The sequence below is a fragment of the Arachis duranensis genome, chromosome 4, assembly GCF_000817695.3.
Source record: "Arachis duranensis cultivar V14167 chromosome 4, aradu.V14167.gnm2.J7QH, whole genome shotgun sequence".
In the NCBI taxonomy this organism is placed as follows: Eukaryota; Viridiplantae; Streptophyta; class Magnoliopsida; order Fabales; family Fabaceae; genus Arachis; species Arachis duranensis.
Window position 1 is genome coordinate 19,652,639 of NC_029775.3, and position 24,289 is coordinate 19,676,927.

Sequence of the window (24,289 nt, forward strand, 5' to 3'; positions counted from 1 at the left end):
AAATTTTAATTGTGCATAATTTATCAAAAAAATAGTATTAAAATTTTTTAACAATGATATAAGAAGTTTCTTTATTTTGACACATAAATTTTTTAACTATGACAGATTTTTTAAAAATTTCTTGTGTCATTTACCAAAAATTACCGTTTTCAATAAATTTCTTATATTATTCTCTAAAATTCTGTATCATTTACAACTAAATTATGTATTTTTGTTATCGTTAAATTATTGTATGATATTAAACTAAGAAAAAAAAATATGATAATGACGATGATAAAGGAGGAGGAGGAAGGGGAAAAAAAGAAAAAAAAGAAGAAGAAAGATGTGGTGGGGGAGAAAGATGGACGTACAAGGACGTTAAAAAACGTGTATATATAAAGTTAACTTGGTTAAACGTAATTAAAAAAATTTGATTGTCTAAAATTTATCAATTTTATTTAGTATTGACCATGCAAAATTATACTTTAAAAAAGAGAAAGGTAAGATTAAACATGATTAAATAAAGGTGTCAATTATAAAAACACAAACCTCAAACACCTTCTCGCTGCTATACCATTGAATTTGGATGTATTTTATGATTCTCGGATAGTTTTATTTATTTATTTATTAGTATAAAAAAGAGGGCTAATGCCTCCAAAAGACAAAAACAGGAGTTTACAATTCAGCAATTAAACGGGGACTACTTACCTCTTATATCATTAACTAAAAGAGCTTTTATCCCTATTGGAAGAAGATCAATAAAGTAATACCCAAGTTCCATCTTCAAACTTTCTGTTGCCAATCAGTTCGCACTTTTGTTTTCTTTCCTGTAAGTATATGTAATTTTGACTTCCCAATCTTTTTGAAATCATCTTTCAATTCTTTTTATACCAGTATTAGGGTGTTCTCTTTAGTTTTTCTTTCTTGGCAAAATCTCAAATGCTCATGGAGTCCATTTCCAATATCAAATGTGTAACTCCCAAATTTCAGGCTGTTCTCAGCGTGTTGCAAACTCCCCAAACTTCTGCCTGAAAAGCGGCGCAACATTTCAAATTCGCCATGAACCCCGCTAGCCATCTTCTATGACTATCTCTCAGCAAATCTCCACATCCTGCCAAACCTGGATTTTCGTTCGATGACCCATCTGAATTCACCTTTATCCAAATTTTTAAGGGGCTTTCCAAGCAACTTGAATCTTTATTTTTGTCCTCATTTGTTTCATAAGATCTTACTTCTTGAAAGCTTCAGCTATTTCTGTTACAAACTGAGTAATAATTTTCTTTGCTGCTTGAAGTCTTTTAAAAGAAGATGAAAAATTTTTTTATTTTTCTATCGCCAGGTCCACCAACATCCCATCTTAAAAATAGATTTTTACGGGATTTGGAGATTTTGACCTAGCTCAGTTGTGAGATTCCATCTCAACCAGGGTTCGAAGGGAGCTCGAAAAAAAGTTTTGGATTTTTGCAGGGTTGATGAGTTGTGCCCACATGCAAGACGCTCCCGGACAATCTCTCAAAACATGGATTATGATTTCTAGGGTTCTTTGACGAAGGTGGCAATCTAGACAAGCTCCAAAGATTCTGTTCTTCCTTATAGAAGTCATCAATTTCTTGTGTGAGGTAAGCCACATAAACATCTTAATTCTTTGTGTTCCTTGCTATTGCCAGATTATCTCCCATATGTGATCTGTAATTTCGATACGATTAGTTAGGCAGTAGCATGCAATAGAGACAGAAAATTCTCCTGATGGGGTTAAATTCTATGTAGGCCTATCCCTCCCTAAATCTTCTCTCTGGGGTGAATAGCTGCTATTTTCTTTATAGTATCATTAGTGAAGAATTACTCCAGCCAAATTATGTTCCATTCACCATTTTTGTCTGTTGTTTCTGCTACGGCAAAGTTTAAAAAACTATCTTCAATTACTTTTTGGACTTTGTCGATAAGCCTTCCCTTACCTTTAACCCAGTTATCAGTCCATATCATAGTGCTTATGTCATCACCAATAGAAAAGGAGATGCTTTTCTTAAAGGTACTCCAGACTCTAGCAAGATTTTTTCATAATGGAGAATCTGAAGCCGTGCAGATAATATTCTGGGCAATGTGTTGATTTCTTCCGTATTTGCTTCTTAAAATTTTTACCCAAAGATTGTTTTTTTTTGTGCAGACTCTCTAGAAGATTTTGTGCAAAAAAGCCTCATTCATTACTGACATGTTTCTAAAGTCCCATGCCATCCAATTTTTTTTTATTTGCAAAGTAATTCCCAGCTAGTAGCATGCATCTTTCTTCAATCAGTTTTTTTTCAGATAAAGTTCCTTTATAATTTCTCTATTTCTTTATAAATACCTTGAGCGACTTGGCTGTACAGCATATCAAAGTTTAGAATTGGACTGATAGTAGATTGAGCTAAAGTTATTCTCTCTGCCAAAGAAAGGCATTTTGCTTTCCATCCACCGATTCTGGCCTTCACTCTATCTATGGTGCTTTTATAATTTTCTTTCTTCCTTTTGTTATTTGTGAGCATAGCCCCTAAGTATCTTTTCAAGCTGGAGTTTCCTTTGTAGCCACACATGTTGATGATTAAAACTCTATCTCTGTTATCCATATTCTTTGAAGAAACTATTGAAGTTTTATTTGGATTTACTTTCAATCCCAATGCCTTTCCAAAAGAGTTGAAGGTCTCCATAATGGTGTCCATTTTTTCTACAGATGCTTCTGCAAACAAAAGGATGTCGTTAGCAAATAAAAGATGAGAAATGTTTGGTCCATCTCTCGCCGCTTTTATAGTTATTCAGCTTCCTGTTTCAACCTTCTCCTCTATGATATGAGAGAGCTTGTCTATGGCTATCACAAAAAATAGAAGGATAGGGGATCCCCCTATCTTAGTCCCCGAGAAAGATTGATGGTACCATTTTTTCCTCCATTTCATAGTATCTTGTATGTGATTGAACTGATGCATGCCTCAATAATTCTTTTAGCTTTCACATCTACTCCGAACTCTTCTAGGCACTGAAGAATGAACTTCCATTTAAAATGATTGTATGCCTTCTCAAAATATATTTTGATAGTCATATACTTTTTCCTACATCTCATCTTCCTTAAATCATATGTCATTTTCTTTGCTATGATTATGTTGCCGTGAATGATTCTGCCGGGTATAAAACTGGATTGGTCGAAAAATTTGTGATCCACAAGGAAAGGTTTGATTTTGGCCATTAAAATCTTCGTAATAATCTTATAGATCACATTGCATAAAGCAATTGGCCTATATTGGTTGATAAATTCTGGTTGTTTTATTTTTGGAATAAGGATGATAAAGGTCTGATTGATGGCTCCCATCTCCTGCGAATTTTTCTAAATATACCTAATAAAAGCATATAGGGACTCTTGGATAGTATTCCAGTTATCTTTGTAGAAATAAGCTGGATACCCATCCTTTCTCGGGGCCTTTAGCGAATCGATGTTAAACAAAGCTGCTTTAATATCTTCAAGATTTGGACCTTTTGAAATAGATCTCTTATCTTGGTTGCTCAATTCATGGTAAGTAGTGCTGGTTCTGAAACAAGGGCTGCAAAAATAATCTTCCATATAAAGCTTTAAGTAGTAAGTTATTGCTGAATTTTTAAGTTCCTCCTGATCTTCACTCCAGCAATCGATTTTCAATCTCAGCTTCAAAATTCTATTCGTCTTTCTTCTTATGGCTATTTTTGTGTGAAAATATTTTGTTACAATCTCCATCTATTATCCACAAATACAATTGCTTGGATTTCTGCATCCATAGAATTTCTTCTTGCTCAAGGATTTGTTCTAACTCCCGATTTAATTCTCTCTCCAAATATTCCAAAAAAGAGTTCCTGCCATATGATTGTGTTCTTTGAATTCTATAATTCTTCCTAGTAACTTTCTCTTTCTCTTGAAGACATTACCAAAAACCTCCCTATTCCACTTCTTGAGAGCTGTAATGAGAGATGAGAGCGCTCTAGAGAATAAGGAGTCCTTCGGCCACAAATTGCTTATGAAATCATTAAAAGTGAGGTGATTTTTCCATATAATTTTAATCTAGAAGGGTTTCTATCAACACTGGCTCCTCCCTTTTTTCTCCCTCATCAGCAATCTCATTAAAATTTTCAACCACAAGCCAAGCTCTTGCAATATTTTCAGCAACTATTTTAAGACTACAACGTTCTTCTCACTCTCTCTTGGAGACTAACTTACACAATTGTGAGATCCCAAACTTTATTTTGCTGGTCTCTTATCTCCATATGGATAAACTGGTGATGTGATATTAAAACATCAATCCTGATAGAAGGCTGGTTCCAAAGAACCCATATACTCCCCACATAACCCTCGGCCTCTTCGATATGGTAGAAATTATACTGCATATCTCTAATGACTTCTTTTACTCTATATTTACTGTACTTAGTTTCGTAGAGAAGAGTAATAGTAGGCTTGTGTTGCCTTTTAATTTCTTTTAGGGTGCGAATGGTAGCAATATTCGCAGCTCCTCTAATGTTCCAAGCTACTATCTTCATGATAAAATCTAGATAAGAAAGAAACAAAGTACATGGTAAAATCTTACTAGCTGAGAACCTTAAGTCCACGCAATAATCAAGAGCATTGCATTTCCTCCACTTGATGTGGAGGTTTTCCTGCTTGCTGTTCTCTTGCTTGGCCTTCATCATTTTCAAACTGCTGCATAGCTTCATCTAAAGCAGTGAAACTTATGGAGCCAAAATCCATATTAATGGGGTTAGGGGGTTCCTCATGTGTGGGGTCAGAGGGGTATAGTCTCAGAAATTTCAGAAGTAAGAGTTGGGCTAGGAGAGATTTGGCTAACCCAATTCTCTTGGTAGTATAAGGGGATATTTGGTTCTGAATGGGTGGCTTGTTGATCATTGGAGTTCTGTGAAAGTTGGGCCAAGTTTTTATCTTGTGAGTTATTTTCTAGTTGTGTGGTTAGAGAAGAGAATTTTTTGTTAGGATGTTTATTAGTTTGTTCTGGTTGGTTTGCAAAAGCTGTTTTTTTAATGGAATGTTTTGGGTAGAAGAGAGTGTCACTATTTTTGGGTCGAGTTGGATTTTTGGTGCATGACTAAGTCTATTATTAGTTTCTGATTTGTTGCTCTTATTTTGAACAGTTTGGGCAGGACTGATTTTTTTCTCTGTCTGCTGATGCTGGTTCTCCTGAGCGTCATCCTCACTCTGTACTATCTCTGTATTGACCAACACTGCAAAACGAGAGGTTTGTCTTTCCACTTCTACAATTTTTTTCTTTTCTTTTGCAATACCTCCATTACTTGTACCTTCTCTCCATTTTTTCTTTCCATGTGGAATTCTTTGGACCAACATCAATAGGCCAAAGTTTTCTATGCACTCATCCATGATATTTTTGTCCTTGTCTTTTGAAGTATTTTCTATTTTACCCTTATCTTCAACCTCCTGGGGTGTCTGTTGAACTTCTTTCTGTACAGCCTTTATATTTTATTTTTTTAAGCAGCTAGACTTTTCATGTCCTATCTTTTCATATTGAAAACAAACTTGGTGAATCCTCTCATATTCTACTTGATGACTATTTTTATTTCTCTGATATTGAGCAACCAACAGCTTTGTCAAATTCATCTCCACACAGATCCTAGCAAACATTTTTTTTGAGACTTCTGCAGTATTATTGTCTATTTTTAAGGTCCTCCCCACAATATTTTCAATCTTTTCAAGAATAGCTCTGTAATAGTATTCTATTGCTAATTCAGGTAGTCGAATCCAAGCAGCAATAATGTAAATGGAGGCTTTATAAGGGTTGAATTCTAGTTTTTAAAACCTGATTGTCAAGTTGTGATCAAGTATTTTCCAAGGTCCTTTAGTGAGTGCAAAGTCCAGGTCCTCTAAGCTGAAAAACTTGACCAAGAAAAAATCGTTTTCCAAATCTATCACATGAATGCTCCCCTTTTTTCCCCACATAACTTTCAGATGCCGTTTAAGGGCTAACAGGGAGATCTTTCGCCCCAGAAGCTTGACAATGAGGGTGTCCCACCACTCCTTCCTGAGCTCCCTTTTCACTCCTTCCTTTATGACTAAATTGTATATTCTATTCGGCAGCTTTTTGACTATTATTTCTGTGTCTTTCTTCCATATCTGTGTCTTCACCACCATTAGTCTTTGGTTCCTGCTCCCTTTGTGTGTGCCCTCCTCTAGTGCTCTTCCTCATTCGAACAGTATCCGCAAAAGAGTTGGGCTTTGAGGCTCCAACTTCGACCAACCTCTCCACCTTCAGTTGGGCCTGTTCTGTACTTTTTTGTTGTCATTTTTCCTATCTCCTCCTCAACCATCCAATCCTTCATTCTTGGTAGAAGGGCAGTGTCTCTTATGAACTCCTTTCCTCCTTCCTCAGTTGATTTCTTTACTTTTTCTAACCTTTTCGTGCGGTCCCCTCTCCACGTTCTGGCTATCTCTTGGGGTGTGAACTCTAGAGGCTCCTCCTCTCACGTAGCCTCCTCTCATAGAGGTCAAGAAAAGCTTGCGGTCAAGTGTGTAAGGCTCAGAGAGAGAGAATTACCAAAATGGTCCTAAAATAAAATTCTTTGATGGGATGATTATCAAAAACTTTTCAAGTGGTTTTATGATCCTACAATCTAGGGCAAAAAGGCATGTGCATTATCCATAACTAACAGCCCATTTGGTTACTGTCCATATCTATCAAAAACATGGATATGGTAACACACGTTTAATGTTTGTTTTGTAAGACACAAAAAAATAGAGAAATACAGACACACATAAAACTACATGAAATATGTGTATTTTGTGTCTTTCCTAAATGATGAGACATATTTTTAACCTGAGACAAAAATTGAATTATTATTTTGGACGAGTTTACCTATAATATTTTTTGAAAATTTCACATGTGAACATTGTCTCGCCTCCAACCTCCCTCAGCCTCCTCGCTGCCATTGCTACCTACATCCCTTACTTGGAACTCCACCGTTTCAACCTCTCCTCTCACCATTGTGTCATCTCTCCTCTGTCTCTTGCCTCTACATCTCGGCGTCTCTCCTTTCCTCGTTGTCACAGGTCTCACAGCATCACCCTTCCCTCACCGTTGTGGACTCGCCATCAATGTGAATACTGCAAGTGTCCGTTGCTCTAACTGTTTCACACTTTACCTCGAGTTTTTTTTTGGATAATAATATTTTAAATGCGGATTTAGTTATTTGGGTTTAGTTTAACTGTTATTTTTTGACACTGAATTTGTTGTAATTAGATTAGTGTTAATGTGAGTATCTTTATTCTGTTGTTGTTTCGTTTCTATCTCCTTGTGCTTCTTTGCTTATCTATCTTCATTTTAATTTTTTTCCAAAATATATATTATAAATCTTGTTTTGTTATGAAATTTATTAGATAAATGTTCTGGTTATACCATTAATTTTATTTTTATTTTTTAAAAAAATAAGATTAGATCTGAAATTACTATGAGAAACAAGATTGGAAGAGTTGAAAGTGATGAAGATGATAATGACACTTTTTATGCTATGAAGGATAAAATAGATATTTTCAAAATCTATGTTTTGTCCATCATAACTACTAGACACAATTTTTTTATCATGTCTTTATGCATATCTTTATGTCTTTGTGTCTCTAACTCTGTGTCTGTGTCTTAATTTATAAGAGATATCAAATAAATACATCCTAATAAACTAATAGTAGTCAAGTTCTTACAATGCCACAATAAATAACAAGCTATTATAAACACTATAGGGCCAATGAATACCATAAATGATATGAAGGTATTCATTAGTTAGAATTAATTCTCAACTAACTTTGCATAAAAATAACTGTTATAAATCTTTTTCAAAATGTAAACCCCATTCTAATTATAATTATTTCACTTTTAGGATAAATTCTAATGTAGTGAGAATCGCATCTAGAACAATAACTAATTTCTATTAGATAGCTTCCTCATATCAAGTTTTATTATCTCATTGATTTCTGTTTATCAATTAAATTAACCAAAAGATGCATTAACCTTTTATACCAACTTGTTAAGATTTAGCCCCCTTTTTTCTTTGGATGTGGAAATTTAGCCTCTCAAACGATGAGACACGAGTTTGGAATCAGCAGCTCGCTAATAGCCGGTATTTCTTGAGCCTGTTTTTTACTGACACTTATTTTATACATCCTAATGGATAATTAGTGGGCCCATTGGTTATTTTGTGATACTCATGTTAATGGGATGAACGTTAGAAATCATTTTATTTTGGATTTCGTTTCGTTCTTTTTCTAACCAAAAAAAAAAGAAAAAAAAGGAATGATAGTGATAGAAATTTAAATAGGTTAGATTTGCAAAATTAGAGTATTACTCCTATGTAGCAACAACAAACAAACTTGAAGAAACTAATACCCCTCAAGTCAGCATCAAATTAAATAGATTAAACGTTTTTTTTTTTTTGCAATTAGATTAAACGTGTTTCAATAACCTCAAGTGAAATGCTTACTTGCCTTATTTTTTTTGGTGGCCTGCTTGGTATCCGGAGCTTCGTCCCCCGACTAATCCAGATACAACCTGGGTCGCGCATTCGGCTGTGATGAGTAGGCTCCCAAAGGGAACAATTGCATACACTAGCCCTCCAAGGTAAATCCGAACCGCTTACCTCTGGGACCAACTCCTTTTTCTTTTTTGGGGTCTGGCCGTCTGGAGAAGGTGGACTTGTTTGAGATGGTCCGAATAAACTTTTGGACTCGTATGCCCCAAGACCCAAGCTTACCAAGTTGTTCTATTCGGATACAATTCATCACAGGCAATCACGGAGGCTAAGTAAACTGAACTATGTTGCAGCCTGGACCCAAGCAAAGGGACTTGAACTAGAAACCTCTAAATTGAAATATTGCTCTGCAACTGCAACTCTTCACTATTATCCATCTTCAACTTGTTTATCACACACTTCTTACACTACTACCCTAAGATGAAAAAAAGTCTTAACAAAAATAGCAGCAACATTTCTCTAATAAGTTTGCTCAATATGGTATAATCAAACTCTCCCGACCAAATAAAAAAAAAAAAGAAGAGAAAACACACACACACACACACAATGTCTCGTTTTATTTCCCTCTAATGGGAAGATTGAGGTAATCAACTAATCTTGATGCTCATTGAAGGAGGAAAAATTAGAGTAAAAGAGCTAGAGTGTTGAGCTTAACATAGTCACATATCCAACAAGGACGAGATTTTCTGTTCCTTTCCAGCCATTGCCTGTGTACTCATATTCCAACATTATACTTTACATACACCAACTTATGTAGGTCATAAAAAAATGAGTAAAACAATCCACTTTAATAGGGAAGACAAACCATTCTAACAAAAAGAAAAACTTGTAACAGATATGTGTGGAGTTAACCACAAACCTTCCAAGTTCCACCATTCAAAGGGAAAAGAAGTGACTCCATCCCAAACAAACACCATGCATTAGAATCCAGTACGAATTGGGAATCACCAGAATACTGATAACATAATACAGCTATATTTGAACATTAAGGTGATAATAAAAGGCTTATAACCATGATAAGGATATGGTAATGAAATCTAAGATAAGCAACCAACATACACCGTGGAGCAAATTTTCATGTCCAACACATCATCTTTGACTTATGGGGACCATCTAAGCAGTAAACGCTTCAGATTCAAAGCGCCACACATACTAGCACCAATTATAAATGACAAGATGAGATTAAGATAGAGATGAAGACAAACTCAACACATTGATAAACAATATCAAGCATATAGAAAATCTAGAAAATATCGACATACTTGGTGACAACAATACCTAAAGAGACCTGAAAGATGCACCGTCCATTGCAGCCAAGGAGATACCAATGAGCAGTGCTATATGAAGATGCCGAGTTCTCACAGACACTTTGATCAATTCTATTTTGCAATAGCTTTAATATGAGAAAATATATTAAATTAGAGGTACTAAAGACTTAAAATTTATGACTTCACATTTTCAGAAAGTACCATTTATCCTTGAATGAGATAGCACTAACAGAAACAATATATTTGTTGTCAACCAAAATCTTATTATCATATCTTCGCAAGTGACTTTAGTGTAATAAGATGTGACCTAAAGACCATATTCAGCATAATTGAAGCGGTATGGTTACAAGAGAGGAAAAAAATAACTTTACATGTCTATATTTTGCATGTGAGAGATAACTTTATATTGAGTCTATACCTTTAAAACTTTCATAGATAATATCCCAAGCAATTGAGATCAGAAGAAACAGGTTAACAATCAATCAAATGATAATTACAGCTAATGCTTCAGTTCAAGTTCATTAAGCCTAACAAATTACCTTGATGAAGCCTAGAGAACCAGGTCACTCTGCAAATGAGAAGTGATTTTAATCTCAGGAGAAACCAGAGAGGAAGATAAAAGGAATGTAGTCTTGAATCCTTAGACTAGACTTTATAGCATGTAAATTCACATTTCATACTATGAACATTCTACTCACTTCACATATTAGGTCATTTTGTTTTCTCAAATAAAGAAATGATGTGGTGTATTGACAGATGTACCAGCTGTTGAACTCTCCACTTTCTCCATATCAAATGTCCCAACTTTATAAGGTTCCATAACCTGGCAAGTTTGTTTCTATCCCCTTCTCTATTCTCCAGCTTCAACCAATCATATTTAACAATCACTTCTTTATTTCATATATTCTCATAGATGTCTCTATAACCATATCAAATTTACAATATTATCCTCTGTCAGCAACATCAATATCTTCATAAACTATACTGATATAAACAGATCACCAAAAAAAAATTGGGATCCCTGTAAAAAAAATGTTATTACTACACTAATGTCCTTCCTCTAACCGTGGGAGTCATCTGGTTGCAATATTCCACGTATTTCCCGCATTAATAACTTCGAACTATTAGCAATCCGTATGCTTTCAGAAATGATATGACTACATAACTCATGCCTCCGAGCTGGTCTAAATGATCTTAATTCAAAAAGAGGGTCTGTTATAACTTTCCTACTATACAACTCCCTTGCTGGATGGACATGTTTCCACCAGAAATCAGATAGTGCCAGTTCCATCACATTCCAGTACTCAGCATCATGATGTAACCTGAACAAACTACTGCCATTAGGAGTCCATACATAAAAATCCATCCAATCCCTCCCGAGAATCTCCATTAATCCCTGAGCTTGAGGAATATAGCGAATTGGAATTCGAGACCAAGGGAAAGCTTTACTCATGTCTCCATTGAGATAAGGACACTTTATCTCTAGAACCCCATGAGAAGACAACTCAAATACCTTTCTGTCAAGTACACCATCTGGTGAAGCAGCTAGCCAGTCATTTTCAGTGTTAGCACCATACACCTGAAGTTCAGGAAACAATACAGTATTACCACTTATCAGCTTGTATCTTTCAAGTGCTTCCTCCTCTTTGATATTGTTCCAACAGGTAGCGATGTTTCCTGAGAATGGTTCAATAGCACCGATCTTCTCTAGCCACAACTGGCACCTTTGCCTACGCCAAAATCCAATAGCGGCAGCGAAAGTGCTAGCTGTCAGTTTGTGTTTTCTAAGTGTTTGCCAGTTTTTAAACCGGTGTTGAAGACTCGGTGCTTGAAGGAAAGAATGAGTTTCGACAGATTCGTATTTTGACATGGCACCAACTATGCTCAAACTTCTAAAGTTGTTATTAGGAGCATGGCTATAGGAATTAGATCCTACAATAACCGATACTAAAGAATTGCTACTAACGTTTTTCTTATTACCCAGACATGCATCAAGAGCACCCATATAACATCGAATTTTGTGCATGCAATGCAGTCGAACAATGTGAGAGAATGATGAAGCAACTTCACAACTGTTAAACAAAGAGAAGCTGTCATTTGATGATTCGAACCATAGATACTAGCACGACAACATCTGATACTTATCAAATACATAACTAACATTCAAAAGAATAATACGATGAACATATATGATTCCTATTCCTCATTAGTTTCATTAGCATAGGACTAGTCCTGGGTGGTTCAATTATTATATACGAGGTGAAGATGGGTGATAACTTATTTAAACCAATAACTAACTAATATATGCATTGCATTACAAAATCAGTCGTAATGGTGGAATGTTCCTTTTTTACAATCTTACTGCAGCATGTACACAATATTTATGGCGGAAGCCACTTAGAAGCATGTACAAGTCATTCATAAAATCATAATCAAAAGAGAGAAAGGAAAAAAATTATATATATGATTGGAGCATTTCATCGAACACAGTGAGGGCGCATGAGACAGAGAGCAAGAAAGAGCAGAAGATAATCTTTACCAAAGCGGGGAGTGGATGCAGAGTCTTGAGTGGAAGTTTCTCTCAATAACAATCATGGTAGCCACGCGGCCATGGAAACCAAGATTCTGAAAACTGAGAGGTCATCGAACCATTCCGGATATCGGTTCAACAGTTCGGAGGTTCAACCAATCCAACGGAGGAGAAAGGGTTGTTGGTTGCTGTGGGTTAGGGTTGGGTTGTTGGATGCATTTCGGACCAAGGTTTGACTGTGCACCGTGAGAGTAAGCATAAGAGAAAAATACTAAATTAGGCTATAAAAACGTACATACACACTACGGGAAGTTCTGTGGTGCTTACGGGCATAATCATCATGTTACGCAGACTGTATGGGTGTGTATGGTTCATAGATTAAATTTTATTCTCAAGAATATTATTCTTAGAAATATAATGCTTAGGAATAAAATTACTTGGAATGTAAGATTTTCATATTTGTTTATAAAACTTGATGCATTGAAATATTATATAATAATTCTAAAAATGATTAAATTTTTGTTTGGTTGAGTTTAAATTTTTTAGTCATATTATGTAATATGTCAAAATTATCCTTACTCATTTAAATTAAAATATTAATAATTAAAATAAAGTTAATTAAATATTATTATTTTTTACATTATTTTTTTAATTTAAAAAATATCTCTAATAATAAATTTACTAAAATATCTCTAATAATAAATATGTTTAGATAAAATTATTATTGATTCTAATTTTTTTTTAAATTTACTAAAATACCCCTAATATCAAATATCTTTAGTTAAATTGTTTATTGGTTCTAATTTTTTTAAATTTACTAAAATACCCTTAATATCAAATATGTTCAAATAAAATTATTATTGATTCTATTTTTTTTAAAATTTACTTAAATACCTCCAATATCAAATATGTTTAACTAAAATTATTATTGATTCTAAATTTTTTTAAAATTTACTTAAATACCCCAATATCAAATATGTTTAACTAAAATTATTATTGATTCAATTTTTTTTAAATTTACTAAAATTCCCCCAATATCAAATATCTTTAGTTAAATTATTATTGATTCTAAATTTCACTTAATAACAATATGTTTAATTAAAATTATTTTTTTTTTACATGTTGAATTTACAAAAATACTTCTAATAAAAAATTTACTAAAATACCCTTAATAAAAATATGTTTAGTTAAAATTATTATCGATTCTAATGTTTTCAAATTTACTAAAATACCTCTAATAACAAATATCTTTAATTAAAATTAACATTATCACAATTAAATTTACTAAAAAAGCATTACTATTATGTAAATGAAAGTTACAAAGAAGTCTCAAAAGTAAAAATTACTAGCACTAGTAAGCATACATGCACAACTCTTATACAAGAACACAAACACATCAACAAAATGAAATCAATATTACAACCTCACATAGAAAAATTATTTCAATTATTGAGTGTGATGTCTTCTCCTCCATTGGTTCCACATTTCTTGTGCAAGTTGATCTCTCCATCTACCCCAACATAGATTGGTTTATTTCACAAGATTCTTTTGGAGCCCAACTGTGGTCAGACTTCAACAAAAGCAATCTTCAAATCTCCGTTCTTAGTTACAATCATCAGGCTTGTATCACATTGAATAGCAGCTCCATCTATGGTTCTTTTGCTAATCATCCTTGGCACCAAAATGCTCAGAAGAAACTAGACACCAAAATGATCTCCAACATGGTTAGAGAAAACAACAATGACTTCACCATAAAGGCATTCATCTGTATGTAAGCCAGAGGTAGCTCCTCTGCATCCATAAAGGCATGACAACAGACCAAGTGTTATGGGAACCAATTTCTTTACCTTCTCATTATCTCTCTTTATGTACCTGCATAACAGATAGGAAAAATGTAACAAGCAGAAGATTTGTCTATGCATTATTTGTTAAAAGAGATACAACTTTCCTCCATGCATATATCAATGTGATGGGAAATTTAACTGACACATACATAATGGCAAAAGAACTGCTTAAGAACAGGAGCAGTTGTCATAATATTGGAACAGGAAAAACCTTGGAAACAGAAAACCTCTAATCAAACAATCTTGATGAAAAATAGAGGTATAAAAGGGAAACACACTTCAAAGAACAAGATTTTGCCATTTGAATTTTAAATGATGGGGAAAAAAAAGAAAGATAGAAAAGGAAAAAGAAATGCTTGTTCCAGACATAATCCATCCTAGAAAAAGGAAGCAACAGTTCGGAGGAAAGGAAAAAAAATAGCAAAGATGTTCTTTCAATTACCTCCTGCAATTCAAATATCAACATCTCGTCGATGAGAGCCTTCACGTTAAACAAACAGCTACAATGAAACTAACCAAATAACAAGCCTGACCAAACACATTATCTAAATCATGTACGCAAAAACATTTACTTAGTTACTTACTCAATCTTTTGAATGACAGGAGATGATATATCAAGAGTAGACCAGAAAAGCATCACTGGCATAGAAATGACAGCTTCAGTTCTTACTTTTTCAGCTTCATCATGCAGACCCATATCTAAAACTTCAAGAACAACACTGCTGCTCAAGTTTGGGCCTAGCTTGGATAATACTTGAAGAGAAAGGCATTTTGCTTTCCATGGGCAATGGTTATCAACAAACAATCTAAAATATATCAACAAACAAGTAAAACAGAATAAATAAATTGAAGAAGCATCGGAGGAAACTTAAAGGGCTTCTTGTTATATGCCAAAATCTGTAAACATGCAGATTGAATAATTGAACAAACTTGCACTATCATATGAAACTGTAACAAATATTACCAGAACATATAAGTATACCAGAACATGCACACCAAAATACATTTTAAAACTAGAAAACTAGATCTCACAGATTCAGTAGCTGAAAATTAGATTGCCACCAAAACAACTTTACATTGTTACTAGTATGTAAAATTCATCAAGACAATAGGATAAAAAAGCAGAGCAATAGTAATGCAAGCTTAGTAGTGTATTGTAGCATGGCTCATGAAGTACACAGCATGGGAAGCCAAATTAAGACAAGATTAAGCATGTAAAAATATGTTTTTGTCAGATTCAAGCCAAATTAAGCATGTAAAAATATGTCAAAAGCTTAAACTCTTTATTGAGGCAAATCATCAAACATGTTGTTTGCATGCAACATAATCACAAAGAGCGTATAAGAAATCAAGCAAAATAAAAAATAACTAATCAAATTAGCAGTCTATTACAGAAAATTAGTGTAATATGATGTAGAAAGCATAAAAAGAACCCAAACCTTAACGAGAGATTCAAAGAGAATTCGCAGAGATAAGCAATGCGAACATGAACTTGAAAAAGAGAAGGAAACCAGTCTTCCGTTTAAGGTAACGGTGGCACCGGTGTAGCTCCGATGGCGGTGGCGCCGGTGTAGCTCCGATGGCGGTGGTGTTGGTGAAGCCTCCACTGATTTGGGAAAAAACTCAAACCTTAATATGAGATTCGAAGAAAATTCACAGAGAAAAGCAGTGCGAACATGAATCGGAGAAGATAAGGAGACGAATCTTCCGTTTAGAGTAACGGAGGTGCCGGTGCCGGTGCCGACTCCGGTGGCGGTGGCGTTGGTGAAGCTCACTGATTTGGGAAAAACTGCTCTGCTAGGGTTTAGTGCTTCAAAAAAAACTGAAGAAGAAGTGAAATATAGTATTAAATAATAGGGGTAATTTAGTCTTTTTGTTTCATTATTTACATTCCATTCCCATTGGAATGAAAGATAACCAGGGGGGAGATAGGAATTGAATGAGTAGTAATTCAATTCCAAGGAATAAAAGTTACCTTGGAATGTTTTTTTTTAACTTTGAACCACACATAGGAATTTTATATTCCCATCTTAAAATTCCTGGGAATGTTCTATAATTCCCCCAACCACACACACCCTATGTGTCATGGTTGGAATATGATGCGTAGTTGTGGATAGTGATCAAATGGACTCTGTTTAAGTAAGCGTTTTCATTCTTTCATTTTCGGTTTATGCTAAATTTGTTAATTAGGATAAATGAAGTATTTATATTAAGGTAGTGTAGAATTGAACATTATTTGTAAAGTGTAACTTAGACTTCATTTTTTTAGGCTTTTTTTAAGTTGTAGGTTAAGATATGAACATTTTTTTGTCTGATCAAATATTTTTTAGTCGATTTTGATCTTTTGTAATTTTTCTTCTATCAAATCAAGTACTTGGTATTTGTACACTGTGTTATTGTATCCGATTTATAGTTTGTGAGATTTTGTAGTGACATAACTTTATTTTGCTATTTTATAGATATAATCCTTTACGTCTCGTTTGGTAGTTCTCAACATGTCGTCTAAAGTACTATTTGGCTTAGAATGATTACTGTACGTTTTGCTCTCTCCGTAGTTGACAATGAGTATATAGAAAAATTTTGTTTACAACATAAGATTTGTAGAACCCAAGAGGACGAGAAGAAGTACGAGTTAGTGACTCCTGACCCTGATGATAGAATTTGCTTCTTCCGATTTAGTACTTGGAAAACAACTTTCTATTCTTGTATGACTGTTTGTTTACTGGGTTGGGGTGAACTTCCATTTACCGATTTTGAATCTAAAATTCTTCGTATCTGTGAGGTTGTTCTGTTTTAGCTCCATCCGAATTCATGGGATTTTATGAAAGTTTATCAATTAATAAGCTGAAAACTTGACCTTCCCCTTTCTTCCAATATTTTCTTTTACCTTTTTCAACTTATCAAGCATTTTAGCTCCAAAAAACAACATTGAATTTTCTTCCAACCTATTTAGGGAAGGAATTTTTTCTATTTTTGATAATTCTTTTCATGTCTTAAAGAATTATTTCTTTAAGGTCCGACCTGCAGAGGGTGTCCGAACTTTTTTTCTCAATGAGAGAGATGAATCCGTTTTTTGTTTGTACTAGGAGGAGGTCTCCGGCATCAAGGATGGCAACGGGTCCCCATGGGGGCGGGGACATGCCCTCCACCCCCGCCCCCCGCTCCCAATATCTGTCTCCGTCCCCGCCCCGTCCCCATGATGGGTACCGGGACCCCATATCCACCGGGGACCTGGGTCTCTGCGGATATCCGCGGATTTTTGTAAAAATTAATAAAAATTGAAAAAAATAAAAAAATTAGAGAAAATCAAAGATAATCTTCAATTGCCATTACAAACATAATATCCATTTTAAAGACTTAAATAACAATAACAACAAACATAAACATCCAAACATATCTACAAACAACTAAATATTACATAAACAACCAACTATATTCATAAACAACCAAATAAAGTTCACGACATCATAAAAACATAATTCCACCGTCTCAATCTTCCTTTCATCCCGTAATGGTAGTGACGGTAGATTCCAACTTACTTGAATCCTACATCGACAAGAAAATAATTTAAAGTCAAAATCATATAATAACTCAATAAGTCAATAATATAAAATCACTTTAATTCCAATCATGAATCAAAATATTCTCAAACATGAATCAAAATCACTTTAATTCCAAATCAAATAAAATAAAATCTGAGTTATAAATCATAAAATTAACAATTGTTATTCATGTAACTGAAGAGATGGATGAATATTCCTTAAGCATGCTTCAAAGAAAATCAACAGAATTAGAAAATCAATAAATATATATGTTATTAATCTTGTCAACATTATGTTTATAATGCCTACTTTGATGCTAATTTTCTTTAGACACGACAATCCATCATTATAATTGGTAGTATTAGGAGAGTGCACGCTAAGAGACAAACACTTCACATGACTTTTGGCTCAACTAAATTTGAAGTTTCTATCTAATCCACATATATGAATTATTACAAGTGAACTATTTAAAAAAATAAAAATTAGGAATTCAAATAACTATTCATCTTTATGAATCAAAATCACTTTAATCCCAAATTAAATCAAATAAAATCTGTGAGTTACAATTGTCAAAATCACTTCAGAAGACATAAATGCTAAAATTTAAAATTGATACATAAAATTAATAATTGCTATTCATGTAACTGAAGAGATGGATGAATATTCTTTAAGCATGCTTCAAAGGAAATCAACGGATTTAGAAATTGCATGTCGATAATTTGATATCAAAACAGGGTGAATGTTGCAAATTTTTTAGATTCAAAAATCACATTGATCTGGTAATAATCACCAGAAAATAATAAAAAAATTTAAAATACCAAAATAGAAATTAGAATCACAAATTTAGAACTCAGAACCTAATTACCCAAAATTTAAAATTCAGAATCAAATAACCCTAAATAGAAATCAGAATCAGAAACCTAATTACCCTAAATCAAAAATTCAAAATCAAATCAACCCTAAATAGACATCATAACCAGAAAATTCAGAACTCTAAACTTAATTACTCTAAATCAGAAATTCAGAATCAAATCAATCCTAAATAGAACTCAACAACAAAAATTTCAAAGCCACAAGACTGACTTACCAGACGGAGAAAAAGGACAAACCAGTGAAGAGCTGAAGACCAGCGACGAGGAGAGGACGATGTGGCTGCCATAGTGAGATCGAGACATGCGGTGAGCGACCAAGCCACTCAGGGGTTGGGAGGCTGCGCTGAGGAGAGGAGACACGAAGGAGAGGAGAGGAGACAGTTCGGTGATATTCGAGAAGGAGAGGAGAGGAGACGCGGCAATCAGCGGTCGGCGGTCAGCGATGTTCGAGGAGAGGAGACGAGACAAGATTGATGATTTCACGGTGAGGAATGAAGAGAAGAGGAGTTTTTTGTCTCTGAAGCAGCACTAAGGGCATTTTTGTCTTTTCATATACACGGGAATTAAACGGGTCTTCATGGGGCGGGGACCTTTACCCCCGCCTCTGCCCCGTTTATTATACGAGGCCCCGTTCCTGCGGGTAAAAATTGCCCCCCATACCTGTCCCTCGACGGGTAAATCCTCGCGGGTACCCGCCCCGCCGGGGATTTTTGCCATGCCTATCCGGCATCGTTAAATATAACCTCGAGAATATGGATGTGATAGAAGAGAGTGTAGTGGCCTTATTTCAAGAGTGTTAGGGCCGATTTCTTCACCTCGACACCAAGAAGTTTTTTATAAGCAAGTCGAGCTATGTTCGTACTGAATTAGGTAGTTAGCTTTTTGCCTTTCGTAGATATTTCTCTTTTCTTTTCCAGATTTTATAACCTTAGTCTCTTTATTTTCTTTGTTTTTATAGCAAGAATGGCTAATGGATCTGGTGCCTTGTAAAGGCTTCGGGTTGCCAAGAAAAATGTAGCAGTTCGGATAGTACAGTTAAAGGAAAACAAGAAATAGGAGATCCTTTTTCTTCTTCTAAGTCGGACTCACCTTCATATCATTTGGTCAAAGCCATATCTCTTCCTCCTCCAATTACACAGCCTCCTCCCGGGATCGTGCCCCTTGTGCGTCTCTTCACTGAACCGAGTTTTCGAAAACGTAAGACTCCATATTCCGAGTTTGGTAGTGCTTATGACCCGGATTTTGATGCCATTGCATTCTGTGAGGAATACATTCTTTTTTATAGTGCCATAAACATGGATGACGTTTCTTTGAAGAAACATTTACAGGTGCTGGCTCGAGGAGAAATTCAGATAACGAGGGTGTGCCTAACCTTTCTAAAGCAGTTTAATGAAACTCTTCTTGGAGCTACCCAAAGGGAATTGGCCGACCTTCGTTCTAAGGTGGCTTCTCTCAGGGAGACTAAGTCAGAATTAGAGGCCGAGAAGAGGTTCTTTAATTTCCTCCAATCTTTCCAAACTTTGTAATAGGGTGAAGCATTCTAAAGCGACTTGTGCTATAGCAGAGGGCTTGCAAAAGAAGGTGAGGAGAGCTACTGCCATGTCTTTGGGGAGAAATTGAGCTTGAAGGAGAAACTGGAGAGACTTGAAGAAGAATATGGGTATCTGAAAGAGTCTGTGGCCTAGGGAATGGACGAGATGGCGGAGAATTTGAAGCCATAATTTTGACTTTTTGCACCCGATGTGGACCTCACCCCTATTGATCCCGATAAAGTCGTGGTTGAAGAAAAGATTGTTTCTCCTGAGGCCTGGACCATCCTTGCTGAGGACCCGAAGACTTTAGATGCCCGAGTTGATGAGACTCTTCTGGACTCCATTATTCGAACTGATGAGAATCTTCTTACCTCTCCAATCCGAGTTGATGAGGTAGCTGACATGATTACTGAAGAGCATGATAGAGAAAAAGGTTGAGTTTTAATGCTGTTATTCATCATCTCCTTTATGTTTTACAGTTTTGTATTTCAGTTTTAATGTATATCTTTCTGTATTTTCTTTGAGAGGTAAAAGGCAAAAGAGAGGCATCGAGAAAGAGCCATAAAGAGAAAAAGGTTGAGAGAAAAGTCAAGAATAATTTCAGATTTTATTTGATTGTATTTTCTGTCTTGTGTCAAGTACCTGAGAGGTGCCACTTGCTAAGTTGGGTAAGCACTTAGTGTAAAGAGTTTAGGTATTAGCATAACTAAGTCAATTTTAGGTTGTGTTCTGAGGGTTTACCTGAAACTGTAAGTCGATCTCGGACGAGATCTTCTGTGCCGGTCGGAGCCGACGTGTCCGGCAGGTGTGTAGCAGCCGGAGCTGGTGTGTCCGACTTGTAGAACTGAGAATGCTGCTGATCCCTTGTCACCGAAGGGTGGGGGGTACCTGCAAGGGACTCCGATGCTTAAGTTAGCAAGGGTATTAAACAGGTATTGAGTAGAATCAGAGTATGAGTTATACCTAGGTGCTCCAGTGTATTTATAATGGTGAGATGTGACCTTCTTTAGATAAGATAAGTTAGTTATCTTATCTTATCTTATCTTTTGTCGAGGTCAGCTTATCTTCCATGGAACTGCCCTTATCTCTATAGGCTTGGGCTGCCCTCGGATCGGGATCGTATTCCTTGAGTTGGACCCTTCTTTGGGTTTTTCTGTCGATTTGGACCGAGTTCTTTGCGAAGAAGTCGGTTTGCTTGACCTAAAGAGGTCGGTCGCTTTGTCTGTAGAATATCCCGGGTCGGACAGCTCAACCCAGGGTATGAACAGTGCCCTTGCTTGAGCTCGGTCTTTTTGTTGAGGTCGAGTCCTGGACTTCGGTCCTTCTCTAGTGAAGCCGAACTCAAGCATTTTGTCGATTCCTTTGTAGAAGCTTTTCAATGTAGAACGTTTTTTCTCTAAAAGCGCGCGCTTTTGTATCGGTGCTTTGGGAACGTGCGAGGGTTTAATGCCTTCATTAATTTTAACATTAATTGCCCTGTTTCCCTTAGACTCTTTATTTTGATTTTGAAAACCCAGAAACGGTTTCTCTCCTTCGCCCTTTTCGTAACTTCTTATCTCCACTCTCTTCGCTCTCTGTTTTGCGCTTCTACTTTCTTGTGTTGTGACTTTCGTTTGGCGATTTTCTGGGCAGCTTTCATTTCTGCGCCTCCATTTTTCTTTCTCGAAGCTTCTTTCATCTCCAGGTTAGTCCCATTTTGTGCTTTCTCTTTGTTTTTGTTTTTGTGATGAGGTTTTGATTTTGATCCTCCTTTTAGAGAAAGTTTGGATCTTTCTATTTCCATTGTGCCCTAGATTTGTTGAAATGTGCGTTCTGGGAGTTTCTCCATCTTCTGCATGATCATTTTTTCTTTTGCTTGATGCTTTTAGGGCTTTGCATGTTCTTTGTTGTTTCTGTTCTGATACCGCTGTCCGCATCTGTTTCTCGTTTTATTTGAAGGTTGCTTTTGTCTGATTCTGAAAAGGTTGCATCTTTAATGGTCTCTGCTTGGCGTGTTTGATGTTTTAGGGATGGTTTTTGCTGGTTTAGACTATAAGGCAATGTTTTTGATGACTTTTTGTATTTTGCTTTGATGGAAAAATGCTTGTTGTTTGAAGCTTTCTTTTCTTGTTTTGAGAGGTGCTGGGATGCGAGAAGTAGATTTTTCCTAGAAACCTTGTTTTATTATTGCCTCCAAAGGATGCCCCAGGACTTTGGTTTGAGTCTTGGGGTTTTCCTTTTCTGTGTGTTCGCCTGTATCGTATTGAGTTGTTTTCTTCTTTGTCCGAGATATTTTTAGTAACCCCATCTTCTTTTCTTACTTGTAGGATTAGTTGGCCTCATGTCTTCTCGAAATAACATTGTAGAGATGTCTTCCAGAGTTTCCGAGGGGATGTCCGATTGGCTGGACTCCCTTGTTTTGTTGTGTGTTTCTGTTGTGGATGCTGAATTTTGCACAGAGCTGAGGAAGCGCCATAGGATTTGTGGTAACAGTGCTCGTGAGGAGGATTATGAGCTTGTTGCTCCTGATTCTGATGAGAGAGTTTGTTTTCCGACTTCCATCGAGAGGGAGTGTCCCTTCTTCTATGCCTATGAATACTTCTTCAGTCAGTTGAACGTTACTTTTCCTTTTACTGCTTTCGAGACCGACCTGTTGTGGTCGTGTAATATTGCCACATCCCAACTTCACCCAAATTCCTGGAGTTTTATTAAAATTTTTCAGCTTCTCTACCGAGAATTAGATGTAACACCTTCTCAGACTCTTTTCCTTTATTTGTTTGTTTCTGCCAAGCCTGGCAGTTCTTCAAAAAAGAAAGCTTCCTGGGTTTCTTTCAGGTCCGCCCAAGACCATAAAGTTTTTGCTATGTATGATGAGTCCTTTAAGGACTTCAAGAATTACTTCTTTAGGGTTCGTGCTATCGAGGGGGCCTGCCCCTTTTTTCTTGATGAGAACGATGAGCCTTCTTTCCCTCTAGAGTGGCAGAGGGATGTGAGAGTGTCTCGCTATACCTGGGAGATGCTTGATGATGTTGAGCATGCCTTTGTTGTTGTTCTTGAGGATCTATGGGGGGAACCACCCCATCTTGATACAAAAAGGTTTTTGAATGACCCGTCCTTGGTTCGGACTGTTTTGGGTACTTGTCTGACTTGTTTCTATACTTGTTTCTTAATTTTTTCTTCCTCTTACTTCCTCTTTGCTGTAACTCTTTAAAAAGGCAAAGAAGGCAACTGCTGCTCTGAACATCTCGGCCAAGGTGGCCGGAGAGGGATCTTCTCAGGTCCCAGTGAAGCCTCCTGTGCCAAGTTCTCCCGGGCTGAGGAAAGCAATTCCTACTCCTCGGTTTCGTCAGGTCGATCCTCCACAGACTTCTGCCATTGCTTCTGATGCTTCTCCCTTAAAAAAGCAAAAAACATCCGAGCCCTTTAACCTGGATGCCCTGGATTTTGATGCTGTCGAGTTTGTTGACCAGCAAATTGCCCCCTATGGTGGGCTCTCCATGGACGATGTGTCTCTTCTTCAGCATCTAGATTTTATCACCAAAAGTAGTGTGAAAATGGCACATATGCGTGCGGCTATTTTCTGAACAGTTCAGAGGATCCCGATTCATGCCACAAAATCCTTCATAGAGGAGGCCAAATCAGAATTTGATCGGATCAAGGGTCTGAAGGATGAGTTGGAGGTGAAGTTGGCAAAGGTAGAGAAGGAACTGGAGGGTGAGAAGGCCAGCTCTATTGCCTTGGCTGCTTCTTTGAAGTTGGCTGAGGACATGGCACTGAAGCTCAAGAATAGCTATGTCTCAGCTTATAGGGAGTTGATGCATCTCCGGGATGATTTGGAAACTACTCGGGTTAATTATGCCGAGCTTCAGGGTGACCTTGTGGGCAGCGTGACTACCGCCTCTGAGAACCTGATGGAGCAGTTCCGAATTGTTGCTCCTGATGCCGATTTGACTCTCGTTAGTCTTGATAACGTAGTAAAGGATGGCAAGATTGTCCTAGATGATCCCGATGATGATGTTGAACCTCCCCCAGTGCCTTCTATCAAGGTGTCGACCTCCTCGGTTCCTCTAGTTATGTCTGATCCGGATTGTCAGATTCTGAACCGGGATGATGGAACTGTAGATGCTGTGCCTATTCAGACTCGCCCTCCTACTCCCCGTACTGATGCTGCCGGAAAGGCTCCCAATCTTTGCTGATCTTCTTTTTAAGTA

General features: G+C 36.3%; 1 protein-coding gene and 2 long non-coding RNA genes across 6 annotated transcripts; 1 reads left to right on the plus strand and 2 right to left on the minus strand.

Moving 5' to 3' along the window:
- The first annotated feature begins 713 nt into the window (after positions 1-713).
- On the plus strand, positions 714-12,383 carry LOC127746746 (uncharacterized). The gene is made up of 4 exons (XR_008008413.1): positions 714-808; positions 1,319-1,598; positions 5,116-5,219; positions 12,270-12,383. It is a non-coding gene; the product is annotated as an uncharacterized LOC127746746 (long non-coding RNA).
- LOC107483692 (uncharacterized) lies at positions 8,303-12,465 on the minus strand. Of its 4 annotated transcripts, none has more exons than XM_052260954.1 (4): positions 12,319-12,457; positions 10,319-11,851; positions 9,790-9,904; positions 8,303-8,926 (listed from the first exon to the last, which is right to left on the minus strand). In XM_052260954.1, the coding sequence occupies exons 1-2, from the start codon at positions 12,372-12,374 to the stop codon at positions 10,840-10,842; spliced, it is 1,068 nt and encodes a 355-aa protein (XP_052116914.1). In that variant the 5' UTR covers positions 12,375-12,457; the 3' UTR covers positions 8,303-8,926; positions 9,790-9,904; positions 10,319-10,839. The 4 variants fall into 4 exon arrangements, with proteins under 4 accessions (XP_052116914.1, XP_052116913.1, XP_015959783.1 ...); XM_052260953.1 differs by having other exon boundaries at positions 8,303-9,663; XM_016104297.3 differs by having other exon boundaries at positions 8,303-9,904; positions 10,319-11,509; positions 12,319-12,465.
- Positions 12,466-14,064: 1,599 nt separating this feature from the next.
- On the minus strand, positions 14,065-15,870 carry LOC110279929 (uncharacterized). Its single transcript, XR_008008478.1, has 3 exons — positions 15,593-15,870; positions 14,738-14,959; positions 14,065-14,181 (listed from the first exon to the last, which is right to left on the minus strand). It is a non-coding gene; the product is annotated as an uncharacterized LOC110279929 (long non-coding RNA).
- Positions 15,871-24,289: the final 8,419 nt, after the last annotated feature.

Bases quoted from the DNA above. Each gene is read 5' to 3' on its own strand.
- LOC107483692 (XM_052260954.1), bottom strand. From the start codon at position 12,374: ATGATTGTTATTGAGAGAAACTTCCACTCAAGACTCTGCATCCACTCC. The intron at 11,852-12,318 runs GTAAAGATTATC...TTTGTTTAACAG, and splicing joins TGCATCCACTCCCCGCTTTG to TTGTGAAGTTGCTTCATCAT.